Source organism: Myotis davidii, unplaced genomic scaffold (genome assembly GCF_000327345.1).
Source record: "Myotis davidii unplaced genomic scaffold, ASM32734v1 scaffold18, whole genome shotgun sequence".
Taxonomy (NCBI): domain Eukaryota; kingdom Metazoa; phylum Chordata; class Mammalia; order Chiroptera; family Vespertilionidae; genus Myotis; species Myotis davidii.
The window spans coordinates 2,226,703-2,250,399 of NW_006292696.1; the positions used below are offsets into that span (position 1 = coordinate 2,226,703).

Sequence of the window (23,697 nt, forward strand, 5' to 3'; positions counted from 1 at the left end):
CCTCATAAAACTGGAATGATGCATTATTTGTCTTTTTTTGTGACTGGCTTATTTCACTTAGCATAATGTCCTCAAGGTTTATCTGTGTTGTGACATGTGTCAGAATTTCCTTCCTTTTTAGGGCTGAGTAATATTCCATTGTAACATATACCACATTTTGTTTACCCATTCATCTGCCAGCGGACCTTTGGGTTGCTTCCACCTTTTGGTTATTGTGAATCATGCTGCTCTGAATATGGGTGTGCAACTGTCGTATTTGAAATGCTAATACAACTTTTCACTTAATATATGCTATCCATATTTTCACTTCGCCAAACAGATGAAGAAATAAATTTTAATGACTGGAGAACATTTGATTTTTAAAGTGGAGTTTATTGAGGTATAACTGACATCCAGAAAACATCACCCTTTTAAAGTATACAGTTCAACAAGTTTCGACAAATGCATACAGCCTCATAACTAACACTAATCTATATAACATTTCCATCATGCCAAAAAGTTCCCTCAGGCCCCTTTGTAGTGAATCTTCTCCTCCAACATCCATCCATTCGGTTTAGCATCTTTGACAATGTTATATAAATGCAACCATAAAACATGTAAGCTTTTACGTCTGGCATCTTTCACTCAGCATGATGCTTTTGAGGTTCATCCATGTCATTGAATGCAACAGTTTAATCCTTTTCATGGTTGAGTAGTATTCCATTGGATGGACATACCAAAATGTGCTTCTTCGTTCATCCGGTGATGGACATTTAGATTACTTGCAGTTTTTTTGTGATTATGAATAAAGCTGCTGGAAACATTCATGTACAAGACTTCATGTGGTCAAGTGTTTTTATTTATCTGGTGAAGATTTTGGAGTAGGATTGCTTGTGTATTTTTAAGTCTGTAAGAAACCACCAAACTATTTTCCAAAGTGGCTGCACCAGTTTGCATTTCCACCAGCAATTTTTGAGATTTCCAATTGCTTCCTTGTATAGTTTTTTTTTGGGGGGGGTGCCTTATTTTAATTAATAAAACCCTTACTATTGGATATACTGGACATACCCAATTTTTCAGTGATGAGCAGCTTTATAAATATACCTTTGAACATTTGATTGTTGCCTTAGGAGGAAGTGTCAGAAGAATTGTTGGGTCAAATAATATTCTTATTTTCAATTTTGATTCATATTGTCCGCCAGAAAAGTTGTACCGAATGCACTACCACCAAAAAAAAAAAAAAAAGAGTGCCAGTTTTTCCACACTCCGCCAGTGCCAACTTTTTATTAATCTTTAAAATGTTTAGAAATGTGATAAGTAAAATTGACTCATTGTTACTTTACCAGTAATTCCTATTTCTTTGGTTACTATTGAAGGTGAATGGACCCCAGCAGGTGAACATCTTACATAATTTGGACATTTGTATTTGTTCTCTTACGAATTCCCTGCTAGTGCATTTGCCTATTTTTCTACTAGGCGTTATGAAGGGGTAGGAGTGGGCATTTGGCTCTGTCTGTCTGTCTATCTGCATTCATGGGAGGAGCTGAAAAGTCACATTGTCAAGAAGAATTTGTGGCCATGTTTGCAATCTACTACAAGAGCCTTGAATATGCTTGGCACACAGTCGGTAGTCAAGGTGTTGTAAGACTTAAAAGGTAAATGATGCCAAATAATATCATTGTCCATCCCTTTTCCCCTGCCATTGGCACATTTATCTTCATGCCTCCTGTCCATTGTTGGGATCTTTGAACTGGGCCAAAACTTTATCCAGTGGTTTAGAAAGTTTATTGCCCTTGACAAATATGATGGCTTTTCTCTGTTTGAGAGTTTCAGCTCACAATGGGCCTCTTGGCCTAATTCATCTTGATGCTGGAGCTGGGCACAGGTTGCTGGAACCTTTTCTCTGTCAAATCAGGGTCAGCCTTAGCTGGCCACACCTCCTCCTGCCAGTTGCTGCCACTTGGGTGCCCCCAGTGGCTTCTTCTTGCATAGCTCCATTCAAGGTGTGAGAGTCACCATGTGAATGGCCAAAACGTTGGGTGGAATGGAGAGCCTTCCATGGGAGAGCTCTCCTTGTAGTAGAAAGCTAGAGATGGAAAGAAAAGGAATAAACAAAAATTTGTTTTACTTACCACCTAGGCCTTGTAGCTGGTGAGTCCTTGTAAAATAAAGATAATGCATATATAAAAGAGTTCCATAGCCTTAACAGTCAGATGCTGGTGGGTAAGGAGCTGTGCCATTTTCACTGAATAAAAATGGTGGAGTTGGAAAAGGTGACAGGGTGTCCTGGCTGGATGAGCTCATCCAGGGCCTGGTAGGTCCCCACCACAAAGCCCACGAAACCCAGGATGCTGATCAGGGCGTCCTTGACGATGGTGAGGGGGCTCAGGCCCTCTGAGTAGTAGGTGGTGATCTCCAGGAGGGGTGGGATGATGAGGGCCAGGGCACTGCTGCTCACGGAGCCCACTAGGGAGAGGACCAGGTCCAGGCGGGGGATGAGGATGGCCAAGATGCCTGTGGGAGATGATATGGGATAGATAGATCATCCCAGGTTTAACCAAGCTGCGAAAGTTCGTTTTAAAAATCCTTTTCTTAAAACACAAACCAGTTGTTTTTCATACATCCAGTTTCATACAGAAAAAGTTGCAAGTCCTACAATACCCCCAATCATATTCACTAGATGTTACACATTAAAAATTCGGTGTGTTTCCTTCCAATAATTTTTCTAATTTATAGATTCATATTTTTGTGAGGAAAAACTACCCACTTAAGTTCCGTGATGAGGGCCTGCAAATTTAATGGACAATAGACACATTAAATAGGAGGAAAGACAAAGTTTATCCGGGGCTAGGGAACCTTCAGGTGAATTGGCTCCTGGAGCAGCCAAAGATAGGGGGTTCATATTCCCATTTTCTAAGGGTGCAAGGGAGGAGTGAAGTCTCAGATAAAGCTCATTTTAAGTAATTACCCAGTCTTCTTTCTGGCTGAAAACCTTCCTGAGAGGGACTGTCTGGCAGCTTTGCTTTTCAGGAGGTCCTGCTTAATTTGGCAAAGGAAGTTTAGTTATAATTGTTTTCTCCCCCTGTAGCTTCTATTGGTTCAAATGTTTTTATCTTAAAATAATTTTTATGCCACTAAGGTACATTTTGAATCCATGCATATTCAACGATTAAACTCTTCATAAGTAACACTAAGTAACAGTGCTGGAAACTGTCCCAAACTATTTAGGATGTATCAATGCACAAAACAGACAAAAATTGAAAAAATAAAAAAACAACAACAGCCTTACTTCCTAGCGCTAACATTTTAATAATTAACACACTAGGAGCACCTCTTGTAGACATGAGGATGTAAAATTATTTCTAGGAGAGAAGAGTCTTGGAATAAGAACACAGGCTCTCTCTAAAAGTGTCTTCTACATACATGTCAGAAAACATCTGACAAAGAAACACTAAAAGCTACAGATTTTGACATTCTATTTTTCCCTCATAGGATGTTTTACAGGCCTGTGCTTTTACATTTTTTATTTTACTGGATGCAAAATTTTCACTAAAACTGACCAGAAGCCTCCCCCAGGCTTCTTGTGGAGGAAGAGTGTGGGACAACAATGAAAACAGTCCTGGAAGGCAGGATTCTGGCTTCTCCTTTGGGTAAGTCCCTGTCCCTTTCTCTACTTGTTTCCTCATCTACAAAGTGGGGATAAATGATATCTACCCTTTTAGGTATTATGGTTCATATTGCAAATGGTGTTAAAGTTTTAAACAAGTAGCCCTGGCCGGTGTGGCTCAGTTGGTTGGGCATCATCCCGTGCACCAAAAGTTTCCCAATTCGATTCCCGGTCAGGGCACGTGCCTGGGATTGTGGGCTTGATCCCTAGTAGAAGTTGTTATTTTTATATTTGGGACAAATTCCTTCAGCCCTTTGGAGTCTCTGTGATTCTGAATGGCAGTGTCCCTACCTCCTAGGGTAAATTGGGAACAGATCACGTCAAAGGAAGAAAATCAGTGTCCAGAGAAATAAATGGGCTGGTCTAGTACAGCAAGAAGTAGAGGGAGATTCTTAGAATCACAATTAAAGAAGCCTTAGGGGCAGCTTGGCTCTATCACACCCAAGGCAGGAATCTCTATCAAATGCTTTGTTCCTGTTAAGATACTCATAGAAATGCCATACCGGGATCCCGGGGCCTGGAGCAGGGGGAGGGCTGTGAGGGGCTGAGTGGGGCCAGTGAAGCCAACAAGTGAGCAGGGACCAGCCAGGGGGCAAGTCCAGTTGACTACTGCCAGTGGGGAACGTGACCCTAGAATTGGTAAATCATTCCCCCCAAAACTATTAGAAATTTGGATTTGTAAGTGAAATCTGCCAGATTTTGAATGTTTTCCCGGATTTATACATTTATACATTGTGGGGGCCAAACAACACACCTCTGCTGCCAGATGAGACACACCGACTGTCGTTTTCAACCTCCGTCCTGGAGGCGGAGGGTCTGGCTCGGGACTTAGATGACTTGGGTTCAAATCCCACCTCTGGCACATCTTGGCCAAATACTTATCTCTCCCTGCTTTGGTGTTCTCATTTGAAAAAGCAGGGTTTCTCATAATCCTACCTCATAAGAGTTCCTGTAGGACTGAATAAAATTCTATAAAATATGGACTAAAAAAGAGCTTAGCGCAGTGCCTGGCACACAGTAGATGCTTAATAAATATCAGTTCTTATTATGATTGTTGTTTGATAAGCTGTGCCACGTCCTCAGGCTGCCCAGCATCAAATCTGTCTTATTAGGTAGATGTAAGAATTAGCTTATCCCTGAGGCTTAAATGAATTACTACTTGCCAAGCCTTTTCCGGTCCTTGAAATTAGTGCTCAATTTAGTGCTCAATCAGTGCCGATTATTACGACTATCCTTTACCATCTGGCTGATTTCTGACAGCCCTCGGGAAAAGAGTAACATTGTTCTCTGCCTTCTACTCACATGTCAGGCAGACCATGGTGAAGCGGATGGACAAATCCAGAAGCAGTTCCCAGCGCTTGGACACCCGGGAGATGGCGGAGGGGATGATGATTTCTGCAGGGACGTAGAACTGCAGGGCGTAGGAGAACAGGATGCCGGCGATGTAGAGGAGCTTGACCGACTGGTACAGCCTGCAGGACAAAACGGTGATGTTTTCTATGACCACTGGGCTCTGACACCCGACCTCTTCAGACTATTAACCTCTGACCTTAGGACAATCCCTCTGGCTGTAGTTTTCTTGTCTAAAAGTGATGGGGAGGGAACCTCTAAAGGCCAAAAGGGAGTCACAGCAGAGCACGCAGTGAAAATAGACTGAACCATCATGGATTCGAAAAGCAACAGTTGAGAGGGTCATCTTTAAATAAAAAGAATCTTTAGCCTGGGTATAATAGACAAAACACATGAGCATGGGTGTATATAACAGCTGAGCATGGGTATATATAACACCTGCGCATGGATATATATATATAACATGGGTATATATACTAGTATATAACAAACCACTATCACCTGATGCTCAATTTTGGATTTTAGGAAAGAGAGGCTCAGTCTGGATACCTTGTCCAGGGAGAGACAAGTGATAAGTGGCAAAGGCCAAAAACCATGGATCTGAAAGACTCTGGTCCTGTGATCTCTGACAATCCTTAGGAATTCTCTGGATTCCCCCCAAAGCTCTTGGCACAGCTCCTCAACAAATGCTTCTAGTAGGTTGTGAGAACTGCAGAATCCCAAATCCTTGGGGGCAGAGGCAGTCTACAAATAGGGCTATGCGAGGGCTGGGGGCGGGTAAAAAGAGGGGTAGGATTACTTGCAGGCATCAGATTAGAAGCAGAGAGAGTGTGTGATGGAGGATGTTGACTTTTATCAAAGCCTTTTCTGACCTATGAAGATATGACATTTTTCCTTTAATCCACGAATGTGGTAGATGGATCTTCCCATGTTTAATAAACCTGTGTGTGTGTACATGTATGTCTGAGTCTGTGTTTAGGCCATTCTTTAAAAAGCTAACTTCCACATTTCTGCATTTCTTGCTCACAGTAGTCCTGATGCCTAGAATACCACTTACTCCATTTCCATCTGTCCCAAACCCCACTGATTTCTTGAAATTCCCGTCTTTTGAGCAGGTATTACATGCCAGATGCTTTTAACATGCCCAATTCAATCCCATGACAATTCTGCTTTATAGATGAGGAAACCAAAGGTCAGAGAGGTTAAGTAAATCATCCATGACCACAAACCAGGAGGCAGTATTACTGGGACCTGGACCCAGGAGTGCCAGAGTGATCCTTGTCTGGGCAGAGTTGCCTTGTTGGACAACAAGATTCTCTGTTGTCCTATTCCAATGTAGTTTCTTTCCTTGAAAGTCACAAGGCCTCTTTGCTCCTCTAGAGGGCTTCTTTTCCTATTCTGTGCTGCAATTGCTTATTATACTATCTATCCCTTCCCCACTTCCACTGGATTATGAGTCAAGGAAGACAGTGAAGCTGAAATTCATAGTCTACTCACATCAGCATACTGCATGCCCCCATGTGCCTAGACTGGCATCTGCATATAACTGGCCTGCAGTAAACGCTTGATGAATGACATTTATCAACTTGGGAAAGGTACCCCACTTAAGGCCAACTAAGCCTCCAAGTGCCCCTTAAAAAGGAAGGCACCCACGCCGTAGCCGGTTTGGCTCAGTGAATAGCGCGTCAGCCTGCGGACTGAAGGGTCCCAGGTTCGATTCCGGTCAAGGGCACGTACCTTGGTCGCAGGCTCCCGGCCCTGGTCAGGGGCATAAATGCTCACAATGCAATATGGCTTTGTGTGTCCACTTAAATGTGGCTCTGTTGAAGTCTGGCTCAGCTAACTGTTGCCTGAACTGAGTGCATTTGAAGAAAACATTCTCACAGTGGGTCCTCCCAAATTGGTTCTTGTTTGACTACTTTTCATCTTAGCTACTCTGACATGGGGATGTGCACCACAGGCCGTGGCAAGCAAGATTTGGTAATACAGCCTTCGCAAATATAATTGCTAAAATTTTTTTAAATCCTCACCTGAGGATATTTTTTCATTAATTTGTAGAGAGAGTGGAAGGGAGGGAGGGAGATAGAGAAACATCGACGTGAGAGAGACATATCAACTGGTTGCCTCCTGGGGATCGAGCCTGCAATTGAGGCACGTGCCCTTGACCGGAATCGAACCCAGGACCCTTCCATCTGTGGGCCAATGCTCTTTCTACTAAGCCAAACAGGATAGGGTTTCAAATATAATGAAAAGTATTGCCACCACCGACTCCTCTCTCTGTCTCTTGCCCTCCCTAGACCTTTCCCTTCTCTCCTTAGGTGACCAAGGATTCTCACTTCTTTCCTTTCTCCCTAAATATGTCCTCCTCCATTCTGAGATAACAAGGCCTCACTCAACATGAGAGGCTGTAGTTAAAGAAGGAGCTCCCTGAACAGAGAACCCAGAGCCCAGGGCTCCAGCAACAGCTCTGCTTCTCCCTGGGGAGGCCTTCTAGGCCTCGGTTTGCCATCTGTGGGAGGGAGGAGGGAGTGACCTATACGTTCCCACCTGGCCCTGAGTCCCCCTGCCCCCCACCAGAGGGCCCATAAAGTTACCAGCAGTTGGGCAGGTTAAGGGTTATGCTGGCCTTGATGTTGTTTTGAAACTGCAGGTAGCCCAGAACCCCGAAGCCAATGTACAGGGCAGTGATGATGGCCATTCCCAAAGACAGGATAGCTGGGAAGCGGCGGGAATCCTTCATCTTATTTTCCAGGGGCAGAACCTACAGAAATAACACAGTGTGAGAAGACAGCAGGAGAAAGAGGGCCATGACGCAAAGAAGAAAGGCATGCCACTTCTGGGTATATACCCAAAGGAGTTGGAAGCAGGAACCTGAACAGATATCTGCACACCCATTGTTCATACAGCATGATTCACAACAGTAAAAGGTGGAAACTTTTTAGAAAAGTGTCCATGGATGGATGAATGGATAAACAAATGTGGTATACATACACCATAGAATATTATTCATCCTTAAAAAGGAAGAAGATTCTGGAACGTGCCACAACATAGATGAACCTTGAGGACATTACGCTAAATAAACTAAGCCAAACACAAAAGGACAGATACTTCATGATTCCATTTATACGAGGTACCTGGACTAGACAAATTCATGGAATCAGAAGTAGAATGATGGTTTCCAGGGACTGGAGGAGGAGGGGAATTGAGGAGTTATTGTTTAATGGGTACAGAGTTTCAGTTTCTTGAAAGGAAAAGAATTCTGGACATGGATGGATGTGATGGTTGCACAATGATGTGAATGTCTATCATGTCACTAAATTGTGTGCTTGAAATGGTGAAGAAGATAAGTTGTGCTAGGTGTGTTTTACCACAATTAAAGAAGTCACAAGATGAACCCGGGACCATTCAGAGCTGGGAGGTCCCCTCGGGTTGTCCAGGACCAAGGAGCTAGGCTCCTTGGGGCAGCCCGATCTGGGCAGATGCATTTTCTTTGGCCAGCATAGCCTTTAAGAAAATTGAATGACTATGAATGTCTTTAGGCACAACATTCTTTCCCCATTCACCAGGCCCCCCTCTTTCACTCACACTGACATATGCCTGCCTCCTCACCCACACCGCCTTCCAAAGGCATCTGAATCTGAGACTTCCGATTCCAGTGTACTCATCCCTCCCTGTACAGATGGGGAGGCTGAGACGCAGGTTACACGGTGGGCTGGTGGCACAGCTGGACCAGAGCTTCCTGGTTCCCCAGTAGCACATTTCTCCCCAGACCATGTTCTTAGGATCCTTGCACCCCGGATGCATCCCTGGCTCTGAGAGCATCCATCTGGAGACCAGTCTGCCTCTTGAGCCTGCTGGGCACCCAAAGGTCACTTCTGTCTCTTGAACCAATGCTGTGAAGACCACAACTCTATGAAGCTTGTACGTGTATAGGGCTAATTTTACAGAGGAGGAGAACAAGGCTCTGAAGATGAAGTAACGTGCCCCAAGTTACACAGCTTGCAAGTGGCAGAGCCAAGGTGCAGACTGGGGTGTCCTCCAAAGTCCAAGTGCTTGCTTCTACTCAATTCTGCCTGTACTCCTATAGCACTGGGTATGTGTGGTCTCAGTGGGAACGTAGCATCTATGCCCTGGTATCGTTAATGACTTTTTGTCCTACATGCATCTCCTCCCTGCCCCTTGCATATGGGAACTGCGTGAAGGGAGTGCTAAGTGGGGGTCACTGCTGTGCCTTTCCACTTCCTTTTGGGTGAGGGGCAGGTTCGCAGTTGCAGCAGGTATTCAGGAAAACATCCTGGGGGTTATGTGGAGAGCAGACAATCCACCCCGAGCTTTCCCACTCTGTAATACATTTTAGCTGCGTAAGTTCTCCCAGCTAAAAATAATCTTTTCCTTAGGCCAGAACCAAGGAACCATGGCCCGCAGAAATGAGACTGAAGTATATTCTGCCTGTGAACTAGCAAGCCTACTAGAGAAATAAAAAGATGTTCCCACAAAACCTGGACGCAATGCTTATAGCAGCATTACTCATCATCGTCAATACCTAGACACAACCCTAATATCTTTCTACAGGTGAATTGGTAAATTGTAGTGTCCCTGCTACAGTGGATGCTCAAGAGATAGGAAGCAACGAGCTACTGACACATGCAACACTATGGATGATCCTACATGCAGCTAAGTGAAAGAAGCCAGTCTCAAAGGGTTCCATACTGTATAATCCCCTGCATATTCTGGGAAAGATAAGGCAGCAGAGACAGTGAACAGGTGGTGGGTGCTAGGGATTAATGGAGGTGGGGAGTTTTTTGTGGTGAGGGAATTGTTCTGTATCCCAATTGTGGTGTATCTATGACTCCATGCATTTCTCAAAACTTACAGAAATGTACAACCCCCCCCTCCAATTCCCCAAAAGCGAACTGCATTGTATATAAATTAAAAAGTTATATACACAGCACTGTCCTTCCTCAAGTGTGGAAGTAGAGACTATGTAATAATCCATCGTAAGGATCCAGTACTTTCTTGTTTAAAACTCCTTTACGTTTCATCAGGTCCTGTCATTTAAATGGTACACCTCCATTTGCCTTGATTTTAAAAGGTTAGGAAACACATGTTGACATGAAGATACGTTTCATAGGTGTACGGGGATAAGAATGGATCTCTCTCCTGACTGCCTCTCTGTTGTAACCTGCTTTTCTCCTGCTGGTGACAACGGACCCTATTGAAGCCAGAGGTTACTTTCTCCCGTGTGCACAGAAACCCCAAAACCCAGAGCACCCAGCACCCGCTCAGGAGGTCACCCACAGCACCAGGGAAATTCCACCCTGATTCAAACCTTACAAAGCCAATGCTTTCAAATGAAAAAATGGCTGTTCCGAAGAAGAGAGAGTAGGTCTTCCAACTTGTTACCAGTGGCAACTGGCTGGGGTCTGGAATATCCTATAGGAAAGAGATATGAGGTAAGACATTAACCCTCAAAGCATGTTTGGGCTCCTTTAAGAGGGCATTCTGAAAGTAGACCTGAATTTTTTTAAAAATTAAATGTCAAGTAATTTAGAAAACTTCAAAAGGAAGTAGGCAACAATCCAAGTTGATTTTAACACTGCACAAGAACAAAGAGCCAGAGGGGGGAAAATATCAAGGTATTGTCAAAGTATTGAAGAATCGATATTTCACAAGGGAGTTTGGTTTATCAGAATCCAACAAAAGAAAGTCTTGCACACCATAGGTTAGTGCCAGCCTAAAGTGCCCAAGAACACTTTGTACAGTGGTTATGGGTATTGGCAATTACTAAGTTACAGCGATAGTCCAGGGAGCCCAAAGGAATTAGTTAAATATGAAAATCTCTTCATTTTCAATGAGCTACAAATTGAAGAGGAGGCTCTAGCTGGTTTGGCTCAGTGGATAGAGTGTCTGCTTACGGACTGAAGGGTCCTGGGTTCGATTCCAATCAAGGGCACACATGTCCAGCTTGTGGGCTCGGTCCCCAGTAGGGGGCATGCAGGAGGCAGCCAATCAATGATTCTCTCTCACTGATGTTTCTATCTCTCTCTCCCTCTCCCTTCCTCTCTGAAATTAATAATATATATAACACAAATAGAAGAGGAGGAACATGTATGAAATAAATATGTTATGTACCCTGTGACCTAGAATGTGAAAATCATTACAGAACCATTCCTCTCACTGAGCAACCTTTGGGGTTGTCCAAACAAGAACCAAAGGTAGCTATCTCATTAGAAAATTCAATTTTGTGGAATTCATCAATATTGCCTTAAGGAATATAAAACTCACTTATAGTTACCCCAAAATATTTACCTAATTTGTTATTATTACTAAATTCCTTGCGACTTCTGAAAGAGAAAAAAATCTGAAAGGTATTAGATATGACAAGGAGCTTCTGTGATTTAAATTTCTGTGTGGTCTTGTCCATTATAAAATAAAAATTAGAAAGGATAGAAAAGTAGGAAATTGAGGGAAAATCAGTATGTGTAAGTCAACTTCAAAGATGTTATAATTTACATTGTGATAGATTGGCTTTTGGCCTTTTAAGACTCTATATCTCTGTGATAAAATATGAGGGTTTTTTCCTCTTGAGTGCCTGAGGGGGTGATTTTGAGTGCCTGGAATTGCAGCCTAGAATATGTAAGACTAGACAGATGCAATCAGATAGGAAGATGCTGCTTTCTTTCTGCTTTTTGCTGCTACTCCAGCATTACAGGAATAATCTATCGTTCACCAATTATGATGCTTTCCTGGCAAAGCATTTTTTTAAGCCAGAATTTGACACAAAACAATGGTTGGAGGAGCAACATGCAAGAGGAGATACCCAGAAGAATGAGATTTCACAGAGACATCTTTGTGGAAGACATGTTACACTGAGGCGGGTACCAGGCTGGATAATGAGATAAACACTTAACTACCCTCAGTGTTGGTGCCAAGTATCAGTCTATTATTGATTAAAGGCTCTGCCCCCAGCAGGAGTCAGATGTGTGGTATGCACTAACCTTGGCAATGTACTGAGCGATGATGATCAAGCTGACCAGCATGCTGATGTTGGCCAACATGGAGAAGATGGACAGGACCCTGAGGTTCCTAAAGAGGACCAGCAGCATCAGGATGGGCAGGAAGGCGAGCATGTAGAGTCGAGAGTCTATGGTGGGTGTGAGAATCACCGTCTCATTATAATGGCAATTGCTGGAGGTGCTATTAACAGCTTCTACCACCTGAGGAAAAATGGGAAAAGCAAGTGGAAGAGTCAATAGCTGGTCCACAGTCAAACTCCCTCTCACAGGGCTGGAATGCCTCACTTGAATTAGGGTGAACTTAGGAACTTCTTATTGTAAACCTTCTGCACCATACTTCTGCAAAAGAGGCAGCAAAATAACTTTAATAAAAATAAAATTACTAGCCCTAGCCGATGTGGTTCACTGGATAGAGCATCGGCCCTCAGACGGAGGGGTCCCGGGTTCAATTCCAGTCAAGACCATGTACCGCAGTTGCAGGCGCAGTCCTCAGCCCTTGTCGGGGCTCGTGTGGGAGGCAACCAATCTATGTGTATCTCTCAAATCAATGTTTCTCTCTCTCCCCCCTCCCCTTTCACTCTCTCTAAAAAATCAGTGGAAAAATATTCTCAGGTGAGGACTAACAAACAAACAAAAAAGAAAAAGTAAAATTAATACAAAATAACTGTATTTTTATTGGCTATTTATCAGCTCTTGGAAACTCAGCATCCATTCTTCCTGATTTTGATTTATTTTTTGTGAATTCTCTCTCACCCAGACACAACCTGGGAGGAGAGGACTGTAGGCCACAATCATAGGGCAGAACTAAAGGGCAGGCCTTTGACTTAAGTAAGGGCATTCACCATCTCTCCCTGCAACCTGAATCTAAATAACTAGCAAAATGACAAAATGACACAGGGGCAGAAAAAGAACGGGTAAAAATTAATTCTGACAAGGGATCCCTGAGGAGACCACGTCAGTTCTATGTATATCTCCCTAACTGCCCTGGTTCCTGTTCTTTTCTGAGACCCATTTATTTTATTTTATTTTTTTAGCTTTCTTTGTCATTTTGGAAGTTTGCCAATATTCTTCTACTACACTTATATTTTTGCTTAAGTACTTGAGTTCCCCAGCATCTGTTTCTTTTGCTTAAAACAAACAAAGAAACAAACAAAACAATCATCGCTTAACTGTTTCTTAAATAGACTAATACAGGCATTTTGAGTGAGAGAACTCTTCTTGTGAGGTTGGGACCATTCATTGCAGGACATTTAGCATCCCTGGGTCCCACCCAATGAAATCAATTAGCATCCCCTGATCATTGAGACAAAAAATACCTTCCTACACACAGTGTAAACACCCACTGGCAAAGTCAGGGGCAGGGGAGGGACGGTACCATCCTCATTTAGAATTAGCATTACTTCACTGATACAGTCTTACTGTGCAAGCCACACAATCCACTGTAGAACCATTAGAAACTAGAGTTAGGCAAGAAGAAAATGTAAAGCAGTGATCACCTCAGCACCCTTGGGTAGCCGCAGTAATGCCTTGGAATATATGCATCTACACATTTTCCATATAGTACAACAATGACATGTATAATATGAATCCTTTTTATTTTATAAGACTGTGATCATAGCATACACTCTTATTTTGAAATGTCCTTTTCATTTAACAACATATCATGAATACTTAAATAAATCATTGTCTTGTGTTTTTTTTTCTGATTCTTCACTACAGTAGGAAGAATAGTTGGAACACTGGCCAGGCATTCAAGGCTCTCCATAAATGGGCTCCATTCAGCCTTGAAGGCTCTTCCACAACCAATTGTATTGCCTCTCCTAAGCAAGTCCCCTGCGTTCCTGTCCCCAGGTGTTCACTCCTCCTTTCTCCCACCTTGGCTGCCACCAATGCTCTTCAACACCCTGCTCAGATGCACCTCCCAAGGGAGCCTTCCCTTGCTCCAATGAGCTTCCCCTCACCCACACATTTCTACCCTGTAGTTCACAATTAAGTATCCCAACCTCAGGCTGTTGTTAGTAGCATCCTGACCTGGCACCAAAATATCATATTGATATTTAACTTTTTATATGCTTTAGAACACATTCCACCGAGCCTGCAAACTCAAGACAATGCTTGCCTTGTCTCTAGACAGATGATAAATAAAGTTCTGCTGATATCAGATTGATTTCCAAGCAGCAATCTGGCAATGTGTTTTGAAAGCCTTCAAAACAAACTCTTTTATCCTTTAAGAAATATATACTAAGGAAATAAAGGGGTGTACTAAGACTTGTATGGAATATAATAGAGTATAAATAAAGGGAAACAAAATAACAATAGAAGACTAAGTCATGGTCAATCTGTGTGAAATACTAATACCCTATTAAAAATTACATTTAAAACTGTAAGGAAATTGCAAATTGCGAACCAGTTAACAATACATTAAAACAATAATTGTGAGTAGTTGCACTAGACTAATTTTCTTTTGTTTTCAGAAGCAATATAACATAACGTTTAAGAACTTGAGCTCTGATATCAAAAGGCCTGCAATTTTTTTTATTGATTTAAGAGAGACAGAGAGAGAGAGAGAAAGGGAGAGAGAGATACAGATGTGAGAATCATCGATCAGTTGCCTCCTACATGCCCCCTGAATGGGGATTGAACCTACAACTTGGGTATGTGCTCTGACTGGGAATCAAACCCACCACCTTCTAGTGTATAGGATGACACTCCAACCAGCTGAGCCACACCAGGCAGGGCAAAAGGCCTGCCTTTTTAACTGTGTCTCTGTGACCTTATATACATTAATAGAGTGTATAGCACCAGTTTTCTCATCAATACCTATTCAGATAAGGTCATGGAGAGAATTAAATGAAAGCATATAAAATGTTCAGCACTGTACCTGACACATAATAGAAGCTAACTTTGAATGCTTACTATATTTTTCCTTTCTAAATTTTTTACATTTTTCTACTTCTGAGATTACCAAAACAGAAAAAGACCCCTAAAGAATGACTGACTATGGATGGCCTCTGTTATTGCTCATATTATTTTGATCAATTGTTACAAGATAAACTTCTGGGTTAGATTAAAAGAACTTACTGGGGACAAGAACTGTAAAGATTGAACAACTAACAGTAGATAAAGATGGCCCAAAGAAAATGAGGTATTACTGGAAAAGACCCATATCAATTTTAGGAGGGGGTTAAGGATGATTAAGCTCTAAAGCAAGATTTCTTCCAGTCTAATTTAATTTATTTTTTAAAATATATTTTTTATTGATTTCAGAGAGGAAGGGAGAGGGAGAGAGAGATAGAAACATCAATGATGAGAGAGAATCATTGATTGGCTGCCTCCTGCACGCCCCCCACTGGGGATGGAGCCCACAACCTGGGCATATGCCCTGACCAGGAATCGAACCGGTGACCTCTTAGTTCCTAGGTCAACGCTCTACCGCTGAGCTACACCCATCTGGGCTTCCAGTCTAATTTTAGAGACCAACCTTGAGGAAAAGTCCGAGTACTGTGGGGAAAGTAACGACTTCCAGAAATCTGCAGATGAATGAACTGGGAGAAGTCTGGATTTTTTGATAGCATCTAGTTTAACTTTCTTTTTATATTAATGAGGACACTAGGACCCCCCAAAGAAGCAGCCATTTGTTGAACAACTAGTAGAGGATCTTCCTTTTCCAAGTCTTTTACCCTCCCACCTTCTCTAGAAGACTCTACCTGCTTTAAATTATCGGCCAGAAACACAATGTACACACAGCAGAAGCCCATCTGGGTGACTATAAGGAAGAAGCTCACCATATGCCTGGAAGAGAGGAGAGAGAGAGAAAGAACACTTGTTAAAAAAAAGAGTTGGCTTGTCATTTCTTGCCCCAGGGGGTGGTGGCCTTGTACCAGCACCCTTGGTCATGCCACCACAATCAACAATGGGGCAGTAGTAAGACGTGAGGTAACAATAGTTCTTTTATAAATATGTTTCTCAACCACCCACACATTCTCAGCTCAGCAAGTGGTAAAATTCTTCACAGTCAGGAACCTCTCCCCACCTGGCTCTGAGGCATGTCTTGTAACTGATACTAATTAATGTAGGGCAGTAGGCACAATGTTTTTCTTAGCTATTATTAATATTTAAATTTTTTCTATGTGGGCATTGAAGATACACAGAAAAATAACACGTGGTCCCTTCCTCTAGTGGTTTATAGACTAGTGGTCAAGATGGACCAAAAATAATATGGCTCTAAGGGCCATGGTCGAAAGGGCATTTTACCCAAATTACAGAGCAGATAGCCTTCTTAGAAACACCAATACCCAAGTGAGAGTCTCTTGTGAAAGGGAAGCGATAAAAGAAGAAAGAAGGCGGTGGGGAGATGGAGAGAAAGAAGTGAGAAAAGCATTTCAGCAGAAGGATTAGACATTTCTCTCGCTGCCATGTGGAGAGCACATTGAGGGAGCAAAGCTAAGGATGGGAAGGTTGGGCAGGAGATTCTTACAATAATGGAGATGAAAGATGGCAGCAGCCTGAACAAAGATGTGACCATTAGGATGAGAACAGTGAAACATTTTAAGAGATACTAGGAAGCTAGAACTTACAAAACCCAGTTGGGGAAAGGAAACGGCCTAAGTGATGATGGGTTTTTAGCTCGGGCAACAAAATGAAGTCGGATGCTCAGAAGGAAGAGATTTTAGGGGGAAAGGGAAGAAATTACACATTCAGTATCTGAATTGCTGAGCTTGAGGTTCCTACAGGAGACAACTGTGTATTAAGGTCTGGAACTATTGATTTGTCAATAATAGATAAAGCCTTGAGAAGACAGATTAGCAACCAAGAGTGTGCAAAGTGAGAAAAGGAGAAGGCAGCATTCAAACCGTAGAGAACACCAGCATTAAAAGGAAGGATAGAAGCAAAAAAATTCCACAAGAAATGCAAAGGAATGGCCAGAGAGGTGGGCAGGAAACGAGGACAAAAATAGTTTAATAGATGCCAAGAGAGGAGAGAGAATGTTTGAAGAAGAGAATAGCCAACTGGACCCAGTGCTGCTGAGAGGTCCTCTAGGGTGAAGAAGGTGCGACAAGGAGGTCTTTCAGGATTTTAGTGGGAAGAACTTCTGTAGACATTTAAGGACAAAAAAGGCCAGGTGACCCACAAAAGAGGCATGAATGGGGTGTTCAGAAGTAAAGTCAGGGGGTAGGCTGTCCTTTATGGAAGCTAGACTGTGAGCTCCAGTCTTGAGAGTGCCCATTGTTTCTGATCTACTGCCTGAAGCACTTCCTGGCACATTGTAGGCATTCAACAGATATCTGTCAAACAACCAGATGTTGAATATGAGCTAGGATGGTGGCTAGAGGATGGTGTAAGCTTCAGGAAACTCTATTAACTTATTTTATTCTTTTGAGATGGAGATACATGAACACATTCAAGTGTTGAGAGGAGGAGCCCGTATTTCAAAAAAGTTCTCAAGTTACATGAGAGATGATTCGTGAAGCAAGATTTCTAAAAGAGAGCGGGAAAAGCTACTTTATGTGCCCAGTGAGTAGAAGGATTTGAGGGGTTGTGACAGGCAAAAACCACCTCTTGGTGACACAATTGGGGAAATTCTGGTTATCATCCCACAGCCTTCCTAGTCTGCTCACAGCGGAATTCATTAATTCAATACATGAATGGGCTTTGGGCCAAGGGAGATGCCAGACCTGTGATGCTTTTAGGCCACATTAAATGAGCAGGGCACACCTCAGGTACTGCAGTTTGGGGTTTGAGGTATCACAATTCAAGGGTGCTAGACTTTGACAACTGAGATGGTGCTCAGAAAAAAAGTAGACCTATAGGGTGAGTACAGGCCTGAAATCAAAGACAAAAGGGTGAGTTTAGTCCTGAGTACCAGAGGACAGAGGGTGTTGCCTTGTTCTCTGTTATCCCTGAAAGCTAAAAGGTGGGCCCTGCAGGAGGAAGATTTCGGCTCACTGAAGGGTCATTAACCTATTGGTCTTTCTTTCTCTTTTCTTCTCACTATAAACTTTCTAAGAGACCTTTTCTGCTCCCTGGCTTCCAGGCTGATCACTTTGATTCTTCATCTCCTGCATGAAGATAGGTACAAACCTATACATACAACTACCCACTTGATATTCTCACTTGAATATCTCCCAGGCACCTCAGACACAACCAAAACAGAAGTCATCAGAAATCTAAGTTGACTTGGACTTTCTCCTTTTCTCACAACCCCAGGACCCAAATCGTGACCAAATTCACTTTTCTCCATTCCCACTGCTGTCAGCTTGGTCCCAGCCATGACTACCAGCTGCCTGGACTTTGACCATCGTGTCCTCATGGGTTTGACTAATCTCTTCTTGCTCCTTTGCAATCTATTCTCCTTGCTGAAGCCAGACAGACCTTTAAACAATGCAAATATAATTACTTCCTTGATCAAAATCTTAAATTACTTCCCTTCTTAAAACCAATGGTGTCCTGGTTGCTTAAAAAAAGAAAAGAACAAAACCTTTAAGAGTGTCTAAAATGTACAGCTAGATCAGTCCCTGGATCCTTCTTTAGCTTCATTTCCCTGACTCTCAACCCTCAAGTTACCCGGTCTTTCTATACCTTGAAACTGCCACTTCCTGCTTCAGGACCTTCAGATGTTGCTTTTCCTTCTTCCTGGAAGGCCCTCTAGGCTCCTGCCCATTTTCCCACAGGTAATTCCTCACTCTTAAGAACTTCCTTCAGAACCCATCACCACTGTTTTGGCCCAGGAATTCCACCCAAGCCCACACAGATCTCTTAGCTACTTCTTTCCTTCATTGTACTTACCCCAGTGGTTACTAAGTAACTGTGTCCTAAACTGTTTAACACCTGTCTTCTTCCCCACTGGACTATGAGTTCTGTGAGGCAAAGCCTTGTGTATCTTGCTCCTCACAGTATTTCCAGGGCCTGGCACATAGTAGCAACTGGATAAATGTGATTTAATAAAAAACTGAAGCCCTGGCCAGGCAGCTCAATTGGTTAGAGCATCGTTCCAAGAAACTAAGGTTGCGAGTTCGATCTCTGGTCAGGGCACAGAAGGGAAGCAACCAATGAAAGCATAAATAATTATAACAACAAATTCATGTTTCTCTTTCTCTCTCCCCTTTTCTCTCTAAAAAAATCAATAAAAAAGTGGATACTATTAAAGCTGTATAGCAAAGGGTGAACACCCTGTCAATGGAGGTATACAAAGAGGGGCTGGATCAGGAAGGTTGCCAATGAATCCCTTCCATGTGGAGAGTCCAACGTTCTGTGCTGTAAGAGCCAGCTTTCCAGGGAAGAAGGAATGGCCGATGGCCACACTTCTAGCAAAGTAAGGACAAGTTACCTTCCCCAGTGAGCGTGGTCCCGGAGCCAGGTATTGGGGCTGGCCGCTAGTCCGTGCATCACTGTATCTCCATAATCCATAAAGGGTTTGTTAAGCCTGCAGGAGGAAGTGCATACACAGTTACTGAGAAGCAATTTAACCTGAGATCATACACTGAAAAGTCAGGAGACACACAGCGAGGCAGGACCAGCTGGAGTGGAAAGGACAATGGGGCAGTGACCCAAGTTCCAGTTCAGACTTTGCCACCTGGTGTTACTCCCTTGGTGGCTTGTTTTCCTTACCTGTCAAGGGCAGTGGTTACTATACAATACATACTTTGTATGGGTACAGAGGTTTTTATATCCATGATCCCACTGGATCCTCATGACAATTCTCTGAGGCAGAGTTAGGCATGGATTGTTTAGACTCAATTTACAGGTGAGTCAAGAAGATACAATGGCCTGATTGACAGCACCCAGTGAGTCACATGGCAGAGCCTCGCCTTACATCCCTGCCCTCAGTGCTTCTCTTTTTCTTGGCCTTGTTGGAAGCAATCAACTCTTATTATGTGGAGGATGTCCCTGAGAACCAAGTACCAAAGGAATTGACACGAGGGCGATGCTTTCCTCACCTGTGGCAGAAGCGCTGGGCACACCTGACCAGGATGTGCATACAGTGCCAGGTGATGAGGCCCATGGCCAGCAAACTCAGCGGGCCTATCTGAAGAAAGCGGGGAGCGAAGAGACAGGGGAAGAGAGAGGAGAATGAATTGTGAACAACGCAGCGGGGAGGCATTTGGTAGTGCAGATATCCGGGACTCAACGAACTTCCTAGCAATGCTGGTTTGCAAGCCTATTTTAGCAGCAACAGCTATTCTTCCAAAGATAATCTCATGGAGTACTCCAGTGAAGTACAGAAAGCAATGACAATGGGGAATAGGGGACCCAGGATTCTGACCTTTAGTGGCCTCCGAGGCGTCCCCGAGAATGAGTGCTCTGTAAAGCACAACTGGAGAGGCGTCGTCCAATCCCTGCGTTCTACAAGGGAGGAAACTGAGGCCCAGAGAGTGGACAAATAACTTGCAAAGGCCACTCAAAGTCTGTGGCAGAGCCAGAACTCATACCCAGATTAGATGTCTAGACTCCACATCTGGACCAAGCTGCCTCCCAGAAAGACTGCTCATTGCAAACCGTTATAAACCCTTGCAGTGGTTCTCAACCTTCTGGCCCTTTAAATACAGTTCCTCGTGCTGTGACCCAACCATAAAATTATTTTCGTTGCTACTTCATAACTGTAATGTTGCTACTGTTATGAATCGTAATGTAAATATCTGATATGCAGGATGTTCTTAGGCAACCCTGTGAAAGGGTCGTTCGACCGCCAAAGGGGCTGCGACCCACAGGTTGAGAACCGCTGCCTTAGAGCCTCTCCCCCCACCTCCCTGCTATCACCCAGTCATATTGGCCCCACCTATGGCCACCCTCCTTACCAGGAGGCCTGCGTTTTTCACAGCCAGGGGTAGTCCCAGGATCCCAGTGCCCATGTTGCATTTCACCATGTGAATCAAGGCCTGGAACGCTCTAAAGGAGAGTGAAAAAAACATGATGGTCTGGGTGTGTGGAGGTGAGGAGATCCAATAGACATTGCCCTGCAGCATACCAACACTGCGTTAAGGTGGGCAGGTGAGCTCCTGGCCATCTCTCAGTCCCCATGGCCTTGCCTGGCACCTCTGAGTCTCCTGGAGAGTGACCAGCCATTCTGGTTTGTCCAGAACAGTCCTGGTTCTAGCAGCTGATATTCAATCTATGGCATTATAACACTTACTATATAGCAGACATTATGCTGGGTGTTTTACATGTATTTTCCTATTTAATCCTCTTGTCAAGGTGAGGAAACAGATGAGGAAACTGATGATAGAGGTTTCTTTTTAATGACGTGTCCGAGGATATACTGGGGAGCCAGGATTTGAACTCAGGACTGCTTCCTGTTCTTCACCCCACTTCTACTGGACTGCTTCCTGGAAACAGGCCCAGACAGATGAGTAAAGGGGCACCCCCACTTCACAGCCACGGACACTGAGGTTCAGAGTGGGAAGCACACAGCCCAAGGTCATAAAACTAGTAGCAGAGACAGGATTGAATGCGGAGAAAGGAGAAAGGGGCAGGCAGCAAAGAAATCATTGTGACTTCTGAATAAATAGGTCAGATGACGTGGGTCCCCAGATGCAGTCTGTTAGGACAGGGTCATCTGGGGATTGAGCTCCAGAAGGGTATTTCCCTTCAGGCCAGGACATCAAGCTGAGGAAGGGCATGACTCCTCCCATCCCAACACAAACACAAACCCAAACACCAACACTCAGACCCTTTCTTTTTCTCTTTCTTTCCTTTTCTTTCTTTCTTTCTTTCTTTCTTTCTTTCTTTCTTTCTTTCTTTCTTTCTTTCCTTCCTTCCTTCCTTCCTTCCTCCCTTCCTTCCTTCCTTCCTTCCTTCTTTTTTTTCTTTCTATTCATTTCAGAGAGGGAGAAAGATAAACATCAATGATGAGAGAGAATCATTGATCAGCTGCCTCCTGCACTGATTGGGAATCAAACCCTGCCCTTCAAGACCCTTTCTTGAAGACCAGAGGACAAGATCTACACCTCTAGAGATAAAAGTTCCAGGGAAGTACCCTTTCTGTTGATGAATTAGACAGCAACCTACTTTGGTACTTCTTTGCACCTGGACCAGGTTTAAACCAAGGTGAGTATTGAGTTTACATCCACAACTTAGAAACCTTAGAACCTCCGCCCCCCCACCTCCCCAGGAGAACTTTCTAGAGAGGAGACTTATAAAATGAGTAGCAGAGGTATTCTGGAAGGAGCTTGGCCTCTGAGGTTGGACAAACCAGGGATTGAAACCCAAGGCTACTACTTAACTAGCTGTGTCATCTTGGACGAAGATGTGTCCACATTGCCGACACTGTAAATGTTTGGAGGAAGGATATTTTGGAATAACTGCTCCAAACACCCACACTTGATGTTAATCTCCAACTTCTCTAGCTTTCTAAAGATCTGCCCATCAATTTGTTAAGGGTTGAAGAGAACAACTGGAGGAGAAAGAGAGTGAGAGTCTCTGCATGGCTTTCTCTCTCTCTCTGGGTGTCAGCATCGCTGACAGAGCACAGTGCCCTGTGACCCTCCAATGAGGTCCTGTTTTGCAACTAGAAAAAAAGTCAAGGGGTCACTTTGGAAATTTCTCACCAGAGGACTTAGGAAATCAGGATCTAACTTTGGGCAATTCAGCCAGTTTAAAAACACAGTGTGGTGACTTGTGCAAAGCAGTGGGTTGGAAGGCAGGAAACCTAGGTTTTAGCCCTAACGCCTTTGGTCACCTTGGACCAGCATCCTATTCACAGCAGCCAACACTTCTGGACACTGCACTTGGGGGCTTATGTGCCATTCACCTGCACAGCCTTCCCAGGAGAAGCAAGCTGTCACCTCACAGAGGAGAAACTGGGCCACGGAGCTCTGTCATTTGCTCGAGCTGGTAAGCAGCTGAGTGGGAACTGGAACTCAAGTCAGCTGTCCCCACCGGTACCATGCTCACCAGACTTATTTTACTACTTCCCTCCAAGCCAGAGGGGTCCTCTAGTTTTCACATGGTTATTTCTTTGATCCTTAAGTGCTGAAATTGCCACCAAACCACTGTCAGTTCAGGACACAAGAGCTAGTTGGTTCCCTCAGGACCTCTGATTAAGAAATACCCTCCCTCAGTATGGATTGCCCCCGCTTCCCCCCCCCGCCCCCCCAAGTCTAGAGAGCTCCTGCCCAGTGTCAGGCATTCTCAGCAACCTTCAGAACTAGCCCTGGGGCAATAGAAACCTCAGGCTCTTTCTTTAAGACAGATGTCAAGGTTATTGTGTCCATCCCTCATCCCTCCATTGCCCTGCAGAGAGGGCAGTGGAAAGGGGCTTTGCCTGCTCCTTACAGTAACTTCTCCCTCCTTTTGCAACCCGCCCCCTCACCATCACCCCTGCAGATTGAATTTCCAAGGCGGCCTCCTTACATTCACACTGCCACTGATTTCTTTGTTTTGCATATGGGGAAACCGAGGCTTAGAGAACTCAAGGAGCAGGTGTTGTTTCTGCTACACCAATGGTGTTGAAACCTTCTTAAAGCAGCAGAGCTGTCCACCACTGTGCCCTTCCCCCCCACCCCCCATTTCTTCTAAGTGAACTAGCTGCTCTGCTTGAGTGGTGGAGGCCTAGGGAGCTGGAGCCCCATAGCTTGGCTTTCCAGCCTAAACCTTCAGTAGGCCCCTCCTTGTCAAGGTTTGAAAGCCTCATGAGTGATCCTCCCCCCCCACCCCCTCCCAAATCACACCCCAGGGAAGTGGAAGAAA

The 23,697-nt window shown here is 43.9% G+C and overlaps 1 protein-coding gene across 2 annotated transcripts in view; it reads right to left on the bottom strand.

Annotated features, from left to right (window-relative positions):
• Nucleotides 1-375: 375 nt before the first annotated feature.
• The window catches only part of LOC102772209 (proton-coupled amino acid transporter 2), a 24,023-nt gene continuing 701 nt past the window's right edge, over nt 376-23,697 (bottom strand). Inside the window, exons 2-10 of one of the 2 annotated variants that reach the window (XM_006766272.2) lie at nt 20,808-20,898; nt 19,950-20,038; nt 19,340-19,435; nt 15,720-15,804; nt 11,995-12,213; nt 10,331-10,429; nt 7,591-7,757; nt 4,949-5,118; nt 376-2,493 (exon numbers count right to left, since the gene is read on the bottom strand). In XM_006766272.2, coding sequence (XP_006766335.1) covers nt 2,222-2,493; nt 4,949-5,118; nt 7,591-7,757; nt 10,331-10,429; nt 11,995-12,213; nt 15,720-15,804; nt 19,340-19,435; nt 19,950-20,038; nt 20,808-20,898 — 1,288 coding nt within the window. In that variant the 3' untranslated portion in view covers nt 376-2,221. The remainder of the gene's footprint in view (nt 2,494-4,948; nt 5,119-7,590; nt 7,758-10,330; nt 10,430-11,994; nt 12,214-15,719; nt 15,805-19,339; nt 19,436-19,949; nt 20,039-20,807; nt 20,899-23,697) is intronic. The other variant, XM_015565627.1, reaches the window with a different exon arrangement.